Source organism: Stylophora pistillata, chromosome 5 (assembly GCF_964205215.1).
Source record: "Stylophora pistillata chromosome 5, jaStyPist1.2, whole genome shotgun sequence".
Taxonomy (NCBI): domain Eukaryota; kingdom Metazoa; phylum Cnidaria; class Anthozoa; order Scleractinia; family Pocilloporidae; genus Stylophora; species Stylophora pistillata.
This window is the reverse complement of record NC_142523.1, coordinates 11027295-11044572: the sequence shown is the minus strand read 5'-3', so window position 1 is coordinate 11044572 and position 17278 is coordinate 11027295. Positions and strand designations below refer to the sequence as shown.

At 39.2% G+C, this 17278-nt stretch overlaps 1 protein-coding gene and 2 long non-coding RNA genes across 3 annotated transcripts; 2 read left to right on the top strand and 1 right to left on the bottom strand.

The window, feature by feature from the left end:
• Window positions 1-3087: 3087 nt before the first annotated feature.
• LOC148730247 (uncharacterized) lies at window positions 3088-6098 on the top strand. The gene is made up of 3 exons (XR_016001586.1): window positions 3088-3427; window positions 5253-5297; window positions 5886-6098. It is a non-coding gene; the product is annotated as an uncharacterized LOC148730247 (long non-coding RNA).
• A 2434-nt stretch (window positions 6099-8532) lies between these two features.
• On the bottom strand, window positions 8533-12856 carry LOC148730246 (uncharacterized). Its single transcript, XR_016001587.1, has 2 exons — window positions 12237-12856; window positions 8533-9011 (listed from the first exon to the last, which is right to left on the bottom strand). It is a non-coding gene; the product is annotated as an uncharacterized LOC148730246 (long non-coding RNA).
• A 1121-nt stretch (window positions 12857-13977) lies between these two features.
• LOC148730245 (E3 ubiquitin-protein ligase TRIM45-like) lies at window positions 13978-17092 on the top strand. Its single transcript, XM_088760951.1, has one exon. The coding sequence runs from the start codon at window positions 14101-14103 to the stop codon at window positions 16363-16365; it is 2265 nt and encodes a 754-aa protein (XP_088617077.1). The 5' UTR covers window positions 13978-14100; the 3' UTR covers window positions 16366-17092.
• The last annotated feature ends 186 nt before the right edge of the window (window positions 17093-17278 follow it).

Sequence of the window (17278 nt, the reverse complement as noted above, 5' to 3'; positions counted from 1 at the left end):
TGTAGCTGAGCCGGACTTCTCTGAAAATTCGTTGGTTTTACGTCTTCCCGACTACGGTTTGAACTTTCAGAATGTTGTCCGAGTTAAAATTACAAAGCTTTTTTTCTTTTAATGAAGAGGTCCAGGACTATGTGTTCTTTCTCTTTCCTGCTGTAGCAGAGCAAGTGCAGTCTAAACGTATTTTACTTCTTTATCTAGCTTCAGGGCCAAACTTCTTCACATAAATCGCCAATGCAAGATTAAATCACTCATTTGCTTCCTGAAACTGACTCTTAAAAATGTGCACAGCGACCAGGTATCTGCCATCTGTAAGTATCTGTAAGTATCTGCCACCTTGACATGTTTCGGACCTAACATTTTAGGACGAATATGCATCGCCCTCTCTGTGACAGTCTTCTGCCTTCTTAAGGTCATCCAGCTGCTGATGGATAAGACCAAGGTCATTGTAAGACAGTGCCATATCAACATACTCAGGTCCTCTCACGTTTCTGCAATGGCCCCTGGACGAAACTTCTTCTCTCGCCGAAATTTTCATATTCATGGATAAACTTGCACTCAAAGGACTGAAGTAATATAGAAATCGGTGACAATCGAAATGGATTCTGTAACTGAGATTATGATAAACAACCAAAGGCTGGAAAAACAAACTTGTGAGCCCACGATCTTTCAAGATCGCATTATATACATGACCGGCACATATGGGAAGCAAATGTATTATAACAATAAAATTTTGGCGAATTTTTGACTTAATAATGTTAGAAGGAAGCCACACTTTGTCGAAAAATGCAAAAGTTTAGTACACGTGGGTCATATAATCGGCAGCCAGTCAGGGTTCTCACACGACTGAGTAACCGGCAATCGGATATTTTTCTGAAGATTTAGCAAATTGGAAGACCCTACACAATCCAAACTATTATTGTCAATGAAAAAGTTCTCGGCGATTCCAAAGTGATTTATAAATCTCACTTCCAACGTTCGGTCATGTCTAACGCAGGACTCAGGGTACGGAGCCACGGATATCGGCAGAATGATCATGCATGACACAAAAATTTCGTGAGTTCAAAATAACTAAATCACCGAAACTCAAAAACCTTTCGAAAAAATCAAGAAATCAAGACAACCTTTACGATCCAATCTATTATAAGTCGATGAGGAACTGCTAAGCGATCACGGTGAGGGGATTGATAAATCTCATATCTAGCGCTTGAATCAGTTATGCTGACTCAGAATAATTAGAAATGTTGCGCCGCCGGTCACAACCACTGTCCTGAGTTCTCTTTGGTTCTCATGGTATTTTCTTGTTTTAGAGCAGTTTCCAAATGAGTATCCAGATGAGTATATTTCCAAATGAGTAACTCATTTGGAAATGAGTTTCCAAATAAGTATCGAAAGTGATCCAGCATTGTTCTGGTTTGCTTTACTTCGTTCTCTGATTGGTCCAGAAAACTCGCGTCACCATCTCAACCAATCAAATCCATAAAACTAAAACCAATCCAATCTCGTCTTCCCGCGCTTCAAACAGGTTTCGCGTTTTTAATTTGAGTTCTCATTGGCTAATGATGATGTTAACCTTTGTTCTTACTGGCACCTGCGTTTACACGGTTGAGGTTTTCCGACACCATAACCCTTTAGCCTCTAAGAGTGACCGTCTTTTAATTTCTCCTCACATTGTCTCTCTTGAATCAAATGTGCAGGTCATGAGAATAAAGGAAATGATCACTAACTAGAAAGGCTCTTGATTATCGTACAAATTCTCCCTGTCAGCACCCTAGGAACTGTAAAGAGATCAGTATGGAGAATGTGCATACTGATATGTGAGGGCGTAAAGGGATAATTAAAACTTCTGTTTGATTGGTAGTTGCGATCACTGCGCATTTGCCTTCGGTTCTAGGGCGGCCAGTTAGTCTAATTGAGCTCTTAGAGAAAACAGTGTTTTATATCTGTGTGTACATATCATATAAAGTTACTAAGGCAAAGTCAGGACTGCAAGTAGATTAACTGATAAACAACTTCTACCGACCTCGAAGGTAAAATCCACATTTACGCGCGGCCGGGTACTGATTTCTCGGAGATCTCAGAAAGATTTTGAGTAACCGTACTGTGATACAAAGGGGATGGCGTAAAAAAGTTTTATTTCCATCCGATGAGAATTGAGCGAAAAGCATTCGGAATAGCCCGCACCTTTTTTTCAGAGTGGGTGATATATACTGGTTACCGGCGTATTGTAACAAACCTGCCTTCCATGTGGAAAGGTCTTATCTAAGATTTTTTACGTCGAACAACGGCAGGGAGCGAAATGTCTTAATTGAAACATACCCTGTCCGAGCAGACTAGATTCCGAAACATGCAAACTACGTCTGTCGATCGGCGCGGATCGCGTGTTTCAAGTCGGCAAGCAATGTGAACGCGAGAGAGGTCCGCAAGAAAACATTACATCTTTTTCGCTTCCATTCCTAATTCCCCATTTTCTATTGCTCATTCCTGATTTTACCGTCGCGAAGTTTTACCCGAGCTTGCCCTATCTTGCCCTAATTAATTCAGAATTTTGTGTCGCAGTTGTCTGTTTATCAAAATGACCGCTTGGTGAGTTGTCCAATAACGCACGAGAATCTTGAACTGGTTTTAGAGGCTTTTGCATAATGAAATCAGACGAGAGAAAAGAAGGTCGAGAGGAAATCCCATGATCCTTCTCTACAACCGGAAAGCATTTTACCAAAACCGACTGTCAGTCATCTCGGACGCAGCAAGAACACTCAGATGTTGTTTTGGACAGTGCCATATATGTCCTTTAATGATCAGTTGTGTTCACGCTGAAATTCATTTTAACGAAAGAAGTTTCAGAATTGATTGTGAAGAAAATTGAACGGGCTGCTGGTGAGCAAAACAAAGCGTAGCCCGCACTACTGTCGTCTTTTAGAGCGAGGTAAGATTATAAGCTCGTGACCGTTTATACGACGCCATGTTTGATTTGGAGTCAGAGTAGGGGGCGGGGGATAGGTCAAGATGCTCACTCCCCAGCCCCGGCCCCTCTCCTTTTTCTTTTCACCGTCACTCACCCCCTTGGTACAAGTTCCTTTCTCTCCCCAGCCTTCCGCTGCCAATAAAATCAAAGATGGCGGCCATTTCTCTCTTAGAAAATACTGAGTACTCGCTCGCCCAGATCACCCCCACTCTGCAGGCTTAACAAAGTGTAGCTCTGCTGTCCTACGCGACGGTGATGTAGGTGTCTTTGGAGGCACAAGCGTTGAAACTAAAGAAGGAGAGAGTTTGTCAGCTTACGATTCGGAGCTTGTTTATGCTTTTAGAGCTCTGCCACTAAAAATTATGATTCTGAAGAAGTGGGCTCCTTTGGATAAGGAACAAGTGATGGGAGTGCGCGAAGGCGAAGCAAACGGAAAAAGCTTGTTTCAGCAAGTGAAGTACTGAGGTATGGGTACATGACAGAGAGGTAGGGGTACCGTTAAAAGGTGTTAGTAGGGCTACTGGACCTAGCGGAATGAGTGCGGCCTTCTAGGCATGCAGAGAGGTAAAAACTTTGTGGGTGGGCTGTGTGGTTTTAGATCCTAGAAGTATGTTAGAATGATTAATTCTTTGAAGAAGCCTTATGAAACTGAGGGGAAAAAGAATTCATATACTGTAGTAGAAGGGTACCTTTTTACAAGTTGCCCACAAAGAGGCAATTGTGTTGTGTTCAAAGACATGACTCAGTGTGCTCTCACAGTTCCTCTCCCCACTCAAGAATGTAATTGGGTAACAGACAAAGCTGTCAGGGGAACTTGATGAAATACTGAGGGGGGAGGGGAAGGGGACTGAACTGCAGTGGACTGGCATCTCCTCCTGGGAAAGTGGCAATACTGTGCATTCTCCTTTATGTTAAGCGTGACAGGCAAAATAAATTTCTAAATCAGTTGAGCATTCCCTTATCTGTAGAATTCTGCATTAAATTGTACACAAAAACTGTAGCCTTACAGTCAAAACTCGATTATCCAGACTCGTTGGGGCCTCGGTAAATTGTCTGGATGATCGAGAGTCTGGATAATCGAAAATATGAATATTTATGACATAGAAAAGTAAACAAAAGTACACAGGGTGAAGAAAACATCATTTTAATAGTGAAATCTACACAGCCTGTATGTATTTACAAATAAAAACATTCAGTTCAGGCATTTACAAAGGTCTAAAATGTTCAAGCATGTTTGTTTGCTTCAAAGACTAGTAGCTTGATCACATTGCAAAGTCCATTGTTCGTCTTAGCTGCATTAACTGCACAGGGTCAATATCGCTCTGTTATTCCATCCACAACAAATATGTTTTGAAACATTGCACTGCCTCTTAGTCGATACTAGTTTCTCGTCCTTGCCCTTATCTTCCTAATCGCTACATACACTTCCGCTTTCTGTCTAATCTCTGACAATGGTGGCTAAAGTCTCTTCATCAGACATTTGCAGTGAATTCAGGAGCTCGTTTTCCAGATTAAGCCACTCTTCCACATGGCAAGCATTAGGCATTTCCTCATTGTCAAGTTGCTGTACATGTTCCAACATTTCTTAGTGATATTATCCTCTCTGAATTCGGGCTGTGAATTTGACTCATTGTTGTCCGAATTTTGAAAAGCGCATAGGACGGTTCGCTGTTTCAACAGTCTTTTGTAAGGATCATTGGACTCTTTGCTACTTTGAGTTTTCACAATCACAATTAGTTAATATTCATAAAAACATTGGGACCAGAGAAAAAAGTCCGGATAATGGAGGTCCGGATAATCAAGGTTCGACTGTATCAGTTTTCAGGTGCAACTAAAGGCAGAATTTGTGAATCATGAAATAGAATTTCCTTGAATCACATAATTGGATAAAAATTAGAAAAAAAGTAAAACAGCATTACTTATAGTTGTTATCAAACAACAACAAACATATGAAACATATGTGTGAACTGCGGTTATGAGACGTATATGAGAACGATCCTTCGCAGTAAAGCACTATTTGAGCAATAGTGGAAATCAGACCTGAAAAAAAAAAATTTCAGGCCTGTACGGGTCAGTTGGCTTGTTAGCTCAATTGGTAGAGCGCTGCACTAGTATCGCAGAGGTCAGTGGTTCGAATCCCGTACAGGCCTGAAATTTTTTTCAGGTCTGATTTCCACTATTGCTCAAATAGTGCTTTACTGCGAAGGATCGTTCTCATATACATATAGTTGTTATGTAAACACAGATGCAAAACATGTAAAGTATTGAATTGTGTTTTGATAATTTTCAGTTCCCCTTGTGAAAAGAAGCCAAAGGCAGCATGGAAGGCAAGCAGGTCAATTCTTGACTTCTTATATTAAATAAAAGGCATCATTTTTAAAAACAAAATAGTGATATACATAGAGAAACCATAATTTTTTATTTGTAGCAGTTATTTAATAATTTACAATTTAATCAAGAGGAGGAAGTTCAGTTTTATGCTCCAGAAAAGTATTTGATATTATATCGATCATTAGAAAGACATGAATGAAATTATGATGCTACCTTTTGCCATATTGAAATGGGAAGACTAACATAGCCTTCTGAAAATTTACTCCCAATTTTCTTTGAATGCTATCATAGATGCTGCTGCCTTAAATATTATTCATGACAGTTAAGGGTTGTTTAGTTAAGTCTCGATACTATTTTTGTCATCTTTTGGCATTCAATTTTAACAGTGAGGGAAACAGCTGTTTTTTTTTCTTAGAAGCACATTTCAAACCTTTATGGTAGAGATATATGGTTTGAGGAGCATTCTTCTCCTTTCAAAGAGATAAATTGTACATTTATTAATTAAAATTGTTTATCCTTTAAGGTATCTTAGCATCTATTTGTACTGCACAGTGTTTTTGGCCACTATCTTAAACATTGATATATTTTTCAGGTTTTGCCGAAGGTGATCAAAAGGTTGATCCACAGGAAGAAGATAAAATGAATTGAAGTACATGTAGTGACAATCAAACATTGGAAACTTTATTTAAGTAACTTTACCGGTAGCCATAATTTACATTATTATTGTTACTGTTAATCCGGGATTCCGATACCTGTTCAGTGCCTGTGCATGAGGTTGTTGTAGATTAAAGCCTTTAGAAACGAGGCCAAATGCAGTCTGTCTTTCATACGGTACATTTAACACCAAGAGGTGATTTAAACACAACTTCATGATGTATGATGCAAAGTTCTCTCCTCAGCAGGCATTCTGTAAATGGAAGGAATATGTGGAAAAAAGCCCTTAGTGTCATTTCTGGTAAAAGAAGGTAGATCAAGTCTGCACTAGAGCCCAGTGTCCCACCCAGTAGGAGATTATCTTCAGGCTGGTTTTCTTAGCATGAAGCAACTAGGAGTATCACTATTTCCCCCTTGGATAAGATGCTAGTCCATTGCAAGGTTATCCCCCAGCATTTCATCAGGCTTCTCCAACAATTCTTCAGTACTCAGTCTTTCTTCCCTTAGTTTTGATACTATCGGAAAGCTATAATCTCCATTAAAATTGATACCAAGGTATATCTCAAATGGAACCCAGGAAAAAATGGTTATGACATGAGTAGTTGTTTAGCTAGGGAATGTCATGTTAAATTCTCTCCTCAGTTCTGATATAGAATGCTATATTCTCCATCAAAATTGCCAAGTATTCCTTTAACAGAACACAGGGAGAATTGCTCATGGTATTACCAGAGCTCATGTCAAATTTTCCTTTTAACTGGTAGATGACAGCAGATCAAAGAATTGCCTGAAAGATTTAAATGAGGAGTTACTTTGCTGCATCTGTCGTGTACTGAGGGTATTGGCACACACTTTGCCTGATAACTCCCACACTTTCTGTTTTGGTTGTATCAGGGACTGGCTTTGGTAAGACACGTTACAGAACAGTTTTAGTTTCACTTCAAAATTCATAAAACCCTTTATCCCCAAGAGTGACTAACATCTATTTTCTCCATACAACATCATCCCTTTATTACACAACTACAATTTGTCGAGAACGAATAACGCCAATAGACGAGTACAAGTATCACACGGTATTTGTACTCTAGAGTACCGGTTAAACAGGTTTTCTCGCATCGCGCAAGCGAAGAATTGAATTGTGGTTACGAAAAAAAAAATGGCGGGGAATTTTAATTATATTTCCGACAATGAAGAGTCAGAATAGCTGGCGCATATTCATCCAAGTTTATTAGATGAGGTGGACGAACAAAAACAGCTAGATGACCTAGAAAATTCTTCATTTATTGAAGAAAATATAAACAGCAACACGACAATGCGCCAATTCCGTTCTGCTTCGCATACTTTTGTCTTACACTCCCCGTAAATAAATATTTGCGAAGTTCACCCTTACTGAAATAACAGTTTGGTGTGTTGGATAATAAACATCTAATAAGATATAATTATGTATCACACATAAAGATCAAAAGAGTTAAGAAAATGGTCACCAATGAAAGATGAGCTCTTCATTGTTAAACAAACTCTCCTTGTCAGCACCATAGGGAATGTATAGAGAACAGTATGGAGAATATGCATATTGATGTTAGGGTTTATGTAAATCTATTTGGTCATGTCAAACTATTTTACAGTACATAATTCTATTACACTGGTAAGAATATAATTGTTTTTTTATTCAGAAATATAAAAATAACCATAGGTTAAACAGTCATTCATAAGAAATTAATTGTTCACTTGTTTTCTGTGAGGAAAAGAACAAAGGCACAGTACTTGTGTTCTCTTCAGTTGCAAAGGCATGATGTGTGAACTGCCCATTTCAGTGCTCAAATTGAGTTTGCCAACCATTCACATAGTAGGATTTTGTTTAGGGACCAAAAAGTGTCAAGGTATTTACCTGTTTCTTCTTAGGTATTCAATAGACTGTTCAAACTGTGGAGCAAAGGCTTAACGTCTATATGTGATCTTATAATCAACTTTAGTTGCAAAACAATAGTTCTCTTTTTCCCAGGTGATGGTGTGGAAGACAAACTTTGATAAAGTTTTACGGCTTTTGTAAAGGAGAAATTTCAAGAACAAATTAGAGGATAAAGTAAGAGTGACTAGCAACTAATTTCTCCTTACAAAGTCGTAAAACTCTTGAACAAAAGCTCATCTTTCAAACCGGCAGTCTAAATTCCACAGGTATCAACGAACGCTATTCATTCCACTAATTTATTCATGTTTTTCTTGTTACCATGTTCCCACCAATAACGTAGCTCCATTTTCTGCCTTTAAAAGCACACACAACCCACAATTCCTCTATTCGCTCCGATCAAGAACTAACGCTCGAAATGTCAGCTTTTGTAATTGTTACGGTGGCCAATTTACCATTTCAACTTTGTTGATATATCCAAACTTTGATATTGATGAATTGAACTCATTTACACATAGAAAGAGCCCTTTCACAAATACAGCCATGTGTGAGGGTTCCTCAAGGAAGAAATTAGAAATCCTTGGGAAACTTTTGATGAAAAGTTATCGATAGGGCTGGACTAGTAGGGGTCCCCAGTATGCACGCAAATAATTGGAATTTCCAAGGAAGTCATAAGACTACATCCAAAGTTTTATGTTTATTAGTCCTCTGAAACTGATTACAATTTTTTTTTGTTTTTCTTGAAATTTTTTGTTTGTTTACATGTTTTAACTGACTAGGCTTCCTGTATGTGACCAGTTGGTGTGTTAACTCCCATGAGTAACCAGGACAGATTTTTTCTCCTTACAACATCAGTACAATATCAAACAGACAAGTGTTAAGATCGAGGAAAAAAGAAAATCAGACGACTATCAGTTGATTTAATACCAAATTCTCCAAACTTACATCATAAGAATTGTATGGGAAACAGTAAGGAGAATTACTAATTAAAGATATCTAGAGAGTGTAAGGGTTAAATTACTCTGAATGTTGTTTTCAGTGCTACGCTCTCACAGAAAAAGAGCACTGAGCATCTCCATCTGTAGCCACATCTAATACTCATGACCCCACTCCAAGGACTCCACCCAAAGCAGCTGCACCTGAGGTAAGTCTGGACAAGCTCTGAACTCAGGAGAGAGGAAATTTCAAGAACAAATTAGAGGATAAAGTAAGAGTGACTAGCACCTAATTTCTCCTTACATTATAATTATCACTCCTGAATCAAATATTAAGAGCACGAGAATAAGGGAAATGATCAACGACTTGAGAAGCCCTTGATTATTAAACTAATTCTCCTTGTCAGCACTCCAAGAAATGTTTAGGGAACAGTATGGAGAATATGCAAACTGTTTAAAGGGTTAACAGTTAGCCAGCTGAACACTGGGTCTAGAGCTCTGAGATCAAGACCTGGTCAAGTCATTGTGTTGTGGTTTGTAAAAGAAACTTTACTCTCAGTAACCTTCTCCCCAGTGGAGTATACTTGGTAAACTCATTGACTGTCAATGAAACCTAACAAAATGCTGGGAGGAGGGGAAGGGAGGGGTAAACTGCTTCTCAAAACAAAAGCAATCTTGGATTACCTTTGAAACTCAATTGATAGTTTTTTGAAAATGCTGAATATGTTAAAAAGGTTCTTAATTGATTTGTTTGATTTTAAAGGTCAGAGCTGGTACAGAGCCCAGTAATCTTGCTGTTGGTGACCCAGAAGTGGTGGAGGTTGGTCCTGTCATGTTTTCAATTCCTCAGGTACCCTTTAAAAACTATTCTTTTGGGACCTGTCATTATTTAGTGGGGGGACGGTGTTGAAGGATTTGGGTTGTGTCACAATAAAATTTAACTGATCCCTCCATAAGAGTCTGTGATATTCTGATGATTTCTCCTCCCCCCCCCCTCCTTCTCATTGGCGGTCAATTTTCCATAGCCGAGGGTGTTCATTAGGTATCGGAGATCGGAGAATTCTCCGGCAACTACACAGAATTCTCCCGCTAAATTGGATGGCCGGTTGGGCTGGATTATTCAATATTTTTCTCAGATGTGGAGCCGTTATGAACTAGGATTACATTTGGTGAAAATGCTTTCTTTCTTTAAGCAAAATGCACAGAATGTTTTAAACAATCAGTGTTCATTCAAAAAAATGTTTTTATTTTTGAGAGTTGTCACGGACGTAACACTCCGTCATAGTAATCATATTTTTATAAATTTTAATGTCCTGTTGACACGAATTTAACTTGAAGCTAAAGACTTTGAATGGCTAAACAAGTAGTGAATGAAACTATAAATGAACTTCATTCAAGTGCCAGGAGTATTAACCTAGAAAATAAAATTAGGTGCACAATGCGTACGTGTGGCTTATGAAATTGAGCCGCTCTCTAGTGTCTGATGTCTTATTAAGTTCCTATTAGAAGAGCTAATATCTGATTATGGTTAGATAATTTTCAATACTGTTCCTGTTCATCGATAAAATAAGATAACTGGCACACAATAGTCCTGAAATGTTCATTTTCAAGATGAGGGTTAATGGCCAAACTTTGTTATGGAGGCCTCATTTTGACAACAAAGGTTGCACATGTAACCTGAGAATTTTAGGAACTAAAAAGAGCGTCAGCATCATCTCCCATAGTGGACTAATAGATTCAGTCATGATTAAATTTTTGTTTAAGTAATGAAGTGGAATTGAGTTCTGAAGTTTGTAGGTTGATTGTCTTTTCCAAGGCAAGTGATGTAAAATTAACTCTAGGGAAGCATTTCATATGAATATTTTCCGAGTTTTGTGTACCAGTACATAAGGACAGAACTTGCCAGAAGGGCCGGGACATTCAGGAAATGATGAAATCTATGCTAGAAGCCATTGGGATCTTGATTCGGTTTGAATGTACGACTAATTTTGGACAATACATATATGTGAAGTAACACAATGCTGAGTGTAGGTTTCTCTTATCCATTAAGGCACAAAATTCTATTTTCAGTTGGTTGAGAGCAAAATGTTCACTCCAATTATTGTATTTGGGTTTTTTGGGACCGTATTTTCAATAAAGAACACAGAAAAATTTGGTTGAGGTAGGTGGATATGGCGTTGCAAATGGAAGAATTTAGGGAAAAAAGATAGGTGCACAACAAGATCAGAACACAAGCAATATTTTAATGAATCATATGTTCTAGGTGGTACTCTGAGGTAACATTACATTAAAACTAATAATTTTTTAAGCCAATAAGATTCACAATTTGACCTGGAGGTTTTATTTAACAGAAAGTTCAATAGAGATAAGTGTCACCATAATAGATTTCGGGAACAGTAATCAAAGACATAACTTAAACATAACACAGTTCAATGTACAGGCAAGCGCATGATGGTTTTATATGATTTAAAAAACCAGAATCTTTCAAGATTTCTTATTATTGATATTGTTATTTCATGCCAGTGTGTTTCCCAAATTCAAGCTATGTGGAGACATGACATGAAAAGGTGCACTTGACATCATCATGTAAATGGTCAGCTTGACATGCTATCAAAATTTGTTCTTCAGCTGAAATCTTACTCAAGAATGCAATTTTGTCAGTTTCGATGAATGTACCTAAAAATTTCAAAGCTTTTGTTTACTTTGGTCAGCTATTATGTGTATCAATCAGCAAAAACGTACTTTGTGTTAATCTGATTGGTTTCTAGCGTGATCTATTGTTGCTGAGCCTACCAGTGGATTACATTTGTACTTGAGTAATTACTTTAATTTGCACTATTGATACATGAAAAAGACACTTAGCTGTTTTCAGCCAATCGAGAGTGTAATTTTTCATGTATACCAGTATTGTGATGAATTAACCAAAACCAAACAAGTAACGGAAAAGAAGTTGTAGTCTACCAAAGAAAGGCCTAATACACATGTATTGTTACCAAGTTTAAATATCAATGCTCATCTGAACCATTATGAAGAGAATTTAGAAGACTGCCAAGTTTACAGCAAGTCAAGAAATGTTAAGGTCTGAATAATTCTGGACATTACTTGGAAAACGTAGTAATAATAAAGTACAATTTCAGTTGAACATTAAACTACTAGGCTTCTATAAGCAGTGGAATATAAGCATTGTAGAAAATCATTAGTGAAAACCAAAACATCACCTCATTCCACATTTTGTGTTATCTGCAAAAACTTGTTTCAATACTGGCAAGTAAAATACATTGAAATAGAGCATCATAAGCATTAAACTCCAACAATGATCCTTAAAATGTGATAAGATATCCTTTGTTTTTACGAAATTGTCATTAAAGCAAATCCTTATACGTATATGTGAACGATCCTTCGCAAAGCAAATCCTTGACCGGTATTGTACAATCGAGATTCCCATACTTACTGGTACTTTCGTCGTTTTGAAATATGCCTCCGTGAATTCTCGACAGTGCAGGGAATGCAACTACAGTACAACTTATTTCACTTTATGGCACTTCCAGGAGGTTTCAGACAGTTTCAAATACTTTCAAACTTTTTCAGAGACTTAGTGGTGCAATCCGCACCGATAGATTAAACCGATAGTTGTTGGCTTGCGAGAGTGCAATGACTTCTTTCAGTGTAGTACAACTTGTACCGAAGATTCAAGCTGTTAAGTGTTGTCTTTTAAGAGCGTAAAAGCTCTTGTACAAGCTGTAATTATAACACAAGCCGGATCAGGATGCGTTGGCTTGTTTGAGGAGAACTAACTCGTCAAACGATCACCTGAAAAAAACTACTCGAGACCATGCTTAACCGCCTCCCGGTTAGCTCAATTGGTTAGAGCGCCGGATTGGGATGTGCGGGAGGTCGAGGGTTCGGGCCCCGGTCGGACCGATACTCATGGTCTCAAAATAAGTGAGGAGAATTTGCTACCTTTCTATAATCAAGAAATTGATAGATATTCTAGTCTTCTCGGATAAGGACGAATAAACCGTAAGCCCCGTCTCCTGCGGGGTTAGGGGTAGGAGACGTTAATTTCCCACGCACGAGAATACTGTGTTGTGGATGTCCTCCCTTGGGGTGGGATGGGTGGGAATTGGCCCTAAAAAGCCCCCATGGGGAGTGGTCAACTAACGTATGTATGTATGCTTACAGCCAAGATGGCTATCTCATAGCACGCCGTACGACGCTAGACCACGTGACATGCGTTTGACTCTCGTGAACAAACAAATAAATAAATAGATCCGATCGTGCCATAATGTCGCTACACAATTTGTGTAAGCCACACAGAAATGAATTGGGACACGCAAATATATCGAAAAACTTGTCGACGACCTGCAGCTGCGTAAGTACTATTACGCACGAAAATTCTTGTTCTAAGAGTTAAAGAATGCGTTGGTTTAAAATTCCACATTTTTCCTGGGAGGTGGGGCGTGCCCCAGACCCCACCCTTGAGGGAAACAAGCAAAGCTTGTTCCACGAAAGAGCTTTGCTCATTCAGACTGCCTCTCCTGCTACTTCTTCCCATTCTCCTGCTACTCTGATTCTTAATGGAACCCTGATAGCCCCCCTTAATACTCTATTGGCGAAGACTGATCCCCCCAATTGTATCCTCCTCCTCCTTCCCCCCCCCCCCCCCCCAAATCCGGGCGATAAATGACGACTGTAGCGGCCGCCTTTACCGATTAGTGAAGGGACGCGAGAAAACTGTAGTGAGGCAACCACAAGTCTAACAAAATCAGGCTGGTCCGTTTATTTAAGGCTTGATTGGCGGTAACTTGATAAACACGAACTAAAGATTAAAAACAGTTCGATCGAAATTCAACCATACTGACCGTTAAAGACTGTTAGGTTCCAACACAAAACACGAGCGTGTTTCTCCTTAAATTCTAACTACATAAAGATTTTTTTCACGTTCCTAAAGCGGTTCAGGGTCCACGTGCGAATCCAAAATACCCGTATAAAGAGATCACGTGACGTAATAAAGCGAAAGCTGAGAAGGCCTTACAACGACCGCTCCCTTAGTTAGATTTTTTTTCAATGATTTTCCCTTTCCCAATCTTAATCTACCTGAAAGCGCTGCTCCTGTTACTTTCCGTTTAAGGAGGGTGAAAATATAGCGTCTTCCCTTAAAAATCCTGCAGCTCTTTCCTTTGCTCGCGCTCTGAACAATTTTGAAGATAAAATACAGGGTTGTGAATGGACTAGAATTTGAAGGCCCATTATTTCTTTGGGCACTTCACTTTTTCCCCGCAGCCCACGCAGTTTTTGCGTGACACAAACCACTCATGCGCAGTTTTTCGGCATCACAAACAATAAACAGGTGTTTTAGTGGGCAATTCGTGATGGAGTCGCTTCTTAAAAACCTCAAAGAACATGTAACATGTTCGATTTGTTTGGATACTTACACCAAACCCAAGACCATTGCTTGTCTTCATACATTCTGCTGTGAATGCCTGGAGAGACATGCACTAACGAGACAAAACCAAGGGCTTTATCCATGCCCCGAGTGTCAGGCACAAATTCGCATCCCTGAAGGAGATTGTTTTGATAATCTGCCGAGCAGTTTTCTGCACAACAGTTTATTGAGTCTTCTTGCCGTTCGACGCAGTGGCGAAGGAAATGAGATCAGCTGTAGTACATGCCAGAAGAATAGCGCTGAGATCAACTACTGCTTTGATTGCGAGAGGTTTATCTGCCCCGACTGTGTGAAAGCACACGACGTATTTCGAGATACAATGTTTGAAGGGCACAAAGTCACACCGGTGCGACAGTTTGAAGCGGCAGACTACGAGGCCTTGTTGAAACCGCAATCATTTTGCTCAGAGAAGTACCACAAAAAAGATGTAATTCGTTTTTTTTGCGTTGGCTGTCAAAGATGTGTTTGTCCAGTTTGCGTCGCCACTAATCACAATGGCCACGATGTTGTTCTGCTTGAAAATGCAGCGGATGATGAGAAAGCAAAGATCCTCGCTCGAACAGAGCAGGTGAGAGAGAAGAAAATGGTTTGCCGAGATGTTATCCGTGAATTTGAGAACACAGAGGTTGAGTTGGAAGCGAACATTACCACTGCTAAAGGCAAAGTTTCTCAAGCGGTCGAACAAATGATTAGAAAGCTTAAACAACTGGAGGATGAAGCCATTACTGCCCTCGAGGAGGCTCGCGTGTCGAGGATTGAGAAATTGCTTTCTGGAAAAGCATCGGTTGTCTCTTTGGAAAAGCAACTTGAGCAAGCAGTCGAGTTCAGTAACAATCTGGTTGAGAGAAGCTCAAGCTCAGACATAATGCAAAACAAGAAGAGTGTGGAAGAACGAATCGAAGACCTTATTAAGACTACAGTGCCAGTACTTCCGGTTAACTCGTTCGTGGAGTTTGTGTCAACGTGTGAACCAGAGAGTTTGAGTCTGGGATCTACGAACTTCAGCGAAACAAAAGTGTGGGAATCGACCGTGGAAGGACTGGATCAGAATTTCCAAGCTGGTGTGGAAGCAGAGCTGTTGATTTGTCCCAAATCAAGCGAAGGAGAAATCAGAAACACTCAGTGCACAGATCATGTTGAGGTACACATAGACCCCGCTGATCAGGTGAGAAGTTTGGTGACAAGTGAGAAAGAAGACGGACATTTCCTGGTAAAAATCATGGCGAAAGTACCAGGTGTTTGTAAAATGGAAGTAAAAATCAATGGACTTAAACTTGCCAAGAGTCCGTTTTCTCTACCGGTTAAAGCACGAGAGTTCAATGTTATAGGCAAGTTGGACTTTCAGGGGGAACTTTCCCAGGGTCCAACTGGCATTGCAGTGAACAGTAAAGGTGTTATTGCTGTGGCTGATAATAAAGGTCACTGTATCCTGGTATTCGATGAGACAGAAAAATTTGTGCGAAAACTTGGTTCCTATGGAGACAAGGATGGGCAGTTTAACAGACCAGCCGACGTCACATTCCTAAAGGATGACGAGATTCTGGTGGCAGATGAATTCAATCACCGAGTACAGCGGTTGAATGTACAGACAGGGAACTTTGTGAAAAGCTTTGGAGAGAGAGGAATTGGATACGGAGAGTTACACAATCCCACTAGTGTGTCTATTACAAGTGATGGACGTTTTATCGTTGTAGCGGATTTTAATAACAGCAGAATTCAGATGTTTACAATGGATGGTAAACCTGAGTTGAAGTTTGGAGACGAAGGTTCAAAGAGGCTAGATCATCCAAACGACTGCGCTTGGTACATGGACAAGTTCATTGTAACTGACAAGAATAATGATTGTGTAAAAGTGTTTGATAGGAAAGGAAAGTTTTTGCGGAAGTTTGGAGGAAAGGGAAACGGTGATGGAGAATTGAATCGGCCGTATGACTTTTGTGTGGACAAGTTTGGCAACGTGTTAGTATGTGACGCGTTGAATCATCGCATTCAACTGTTTACATTGGAAGGAACTTTCATTGGAAAGACAGCTACTGATCTAAATCTGGGATGGCCCTGGGGTGTTACCACAATGCCAGATGATCGGATTTTGGTCACAGACTACAACAGGAAAGAAGTTTACATTCTGAAATAAATGCACATTTATCAAATTAACAACGAATTCTTCGTAAGCAAAACTGAAGAGAATATCCTCAAGCGTTGTAAGTAAAGCTTTATTCACACAGTGTAACCCATTAAGCTCTAAGGCTGGTATCCATAGGGACCCTGTTTCTTAAAAATAATTTACATCAAGATTTTCAATTATATATTATATTATATATATTATATATATGACTAGAATTTTAAAACTACATTTACAGCCTAAGACTACAAAGCCAAAACACAATTAATACCTAAAATAGTAGATAAAATATCAAAGTTAAGATAAAAAGAAATGTCTTGCTCGGCGGCAGAACGTTTGAATGTTACTAATTTTAACTCATGTGTTGTAAAAAACTCGAAGAATCGACAGATTGCGTTAAATTCCAGAGGAAAGTCTAAATATTTCTGTGGATTCATTACTTAATCACAGAAATTAATCACAGAATCGAAGCCCTGAAATGGGCTATGATCTGTTCGGCCCTCTTCACAGCCCAGCAATCAATTAGTCGTCATGTCTTGATTAATTCAAAAGAACATATTTTAAGCGCAGATTAATCGGATCGCTGGGCGTAAGAGAGTGACTGTACATGTCTGAATATTAATCAAACTTGAAATAAACATGAGATGTTACATACATCATACAGGTGAACAGACCTCAGAAGAAAAAAATTTCACTTTTTAAGAGATAAAACATGTCAACTGCTCTAAACCCTAGGAGTATTGTGATGGCAAAATAGGTATTTTTCCTGAAAAATAACTACACGGTGGCGCTGATTAGTGTAAATTGTTGTAAATAGTTTTTACTTATCAACTTTACAGTTCTTTGAGCAAGTTTAAGTAGAGCATATTTTGATAGTCCTTTTCTAAGTTTGACAACAGTCTGCTATTCGCTCGTTAGCTGGAGC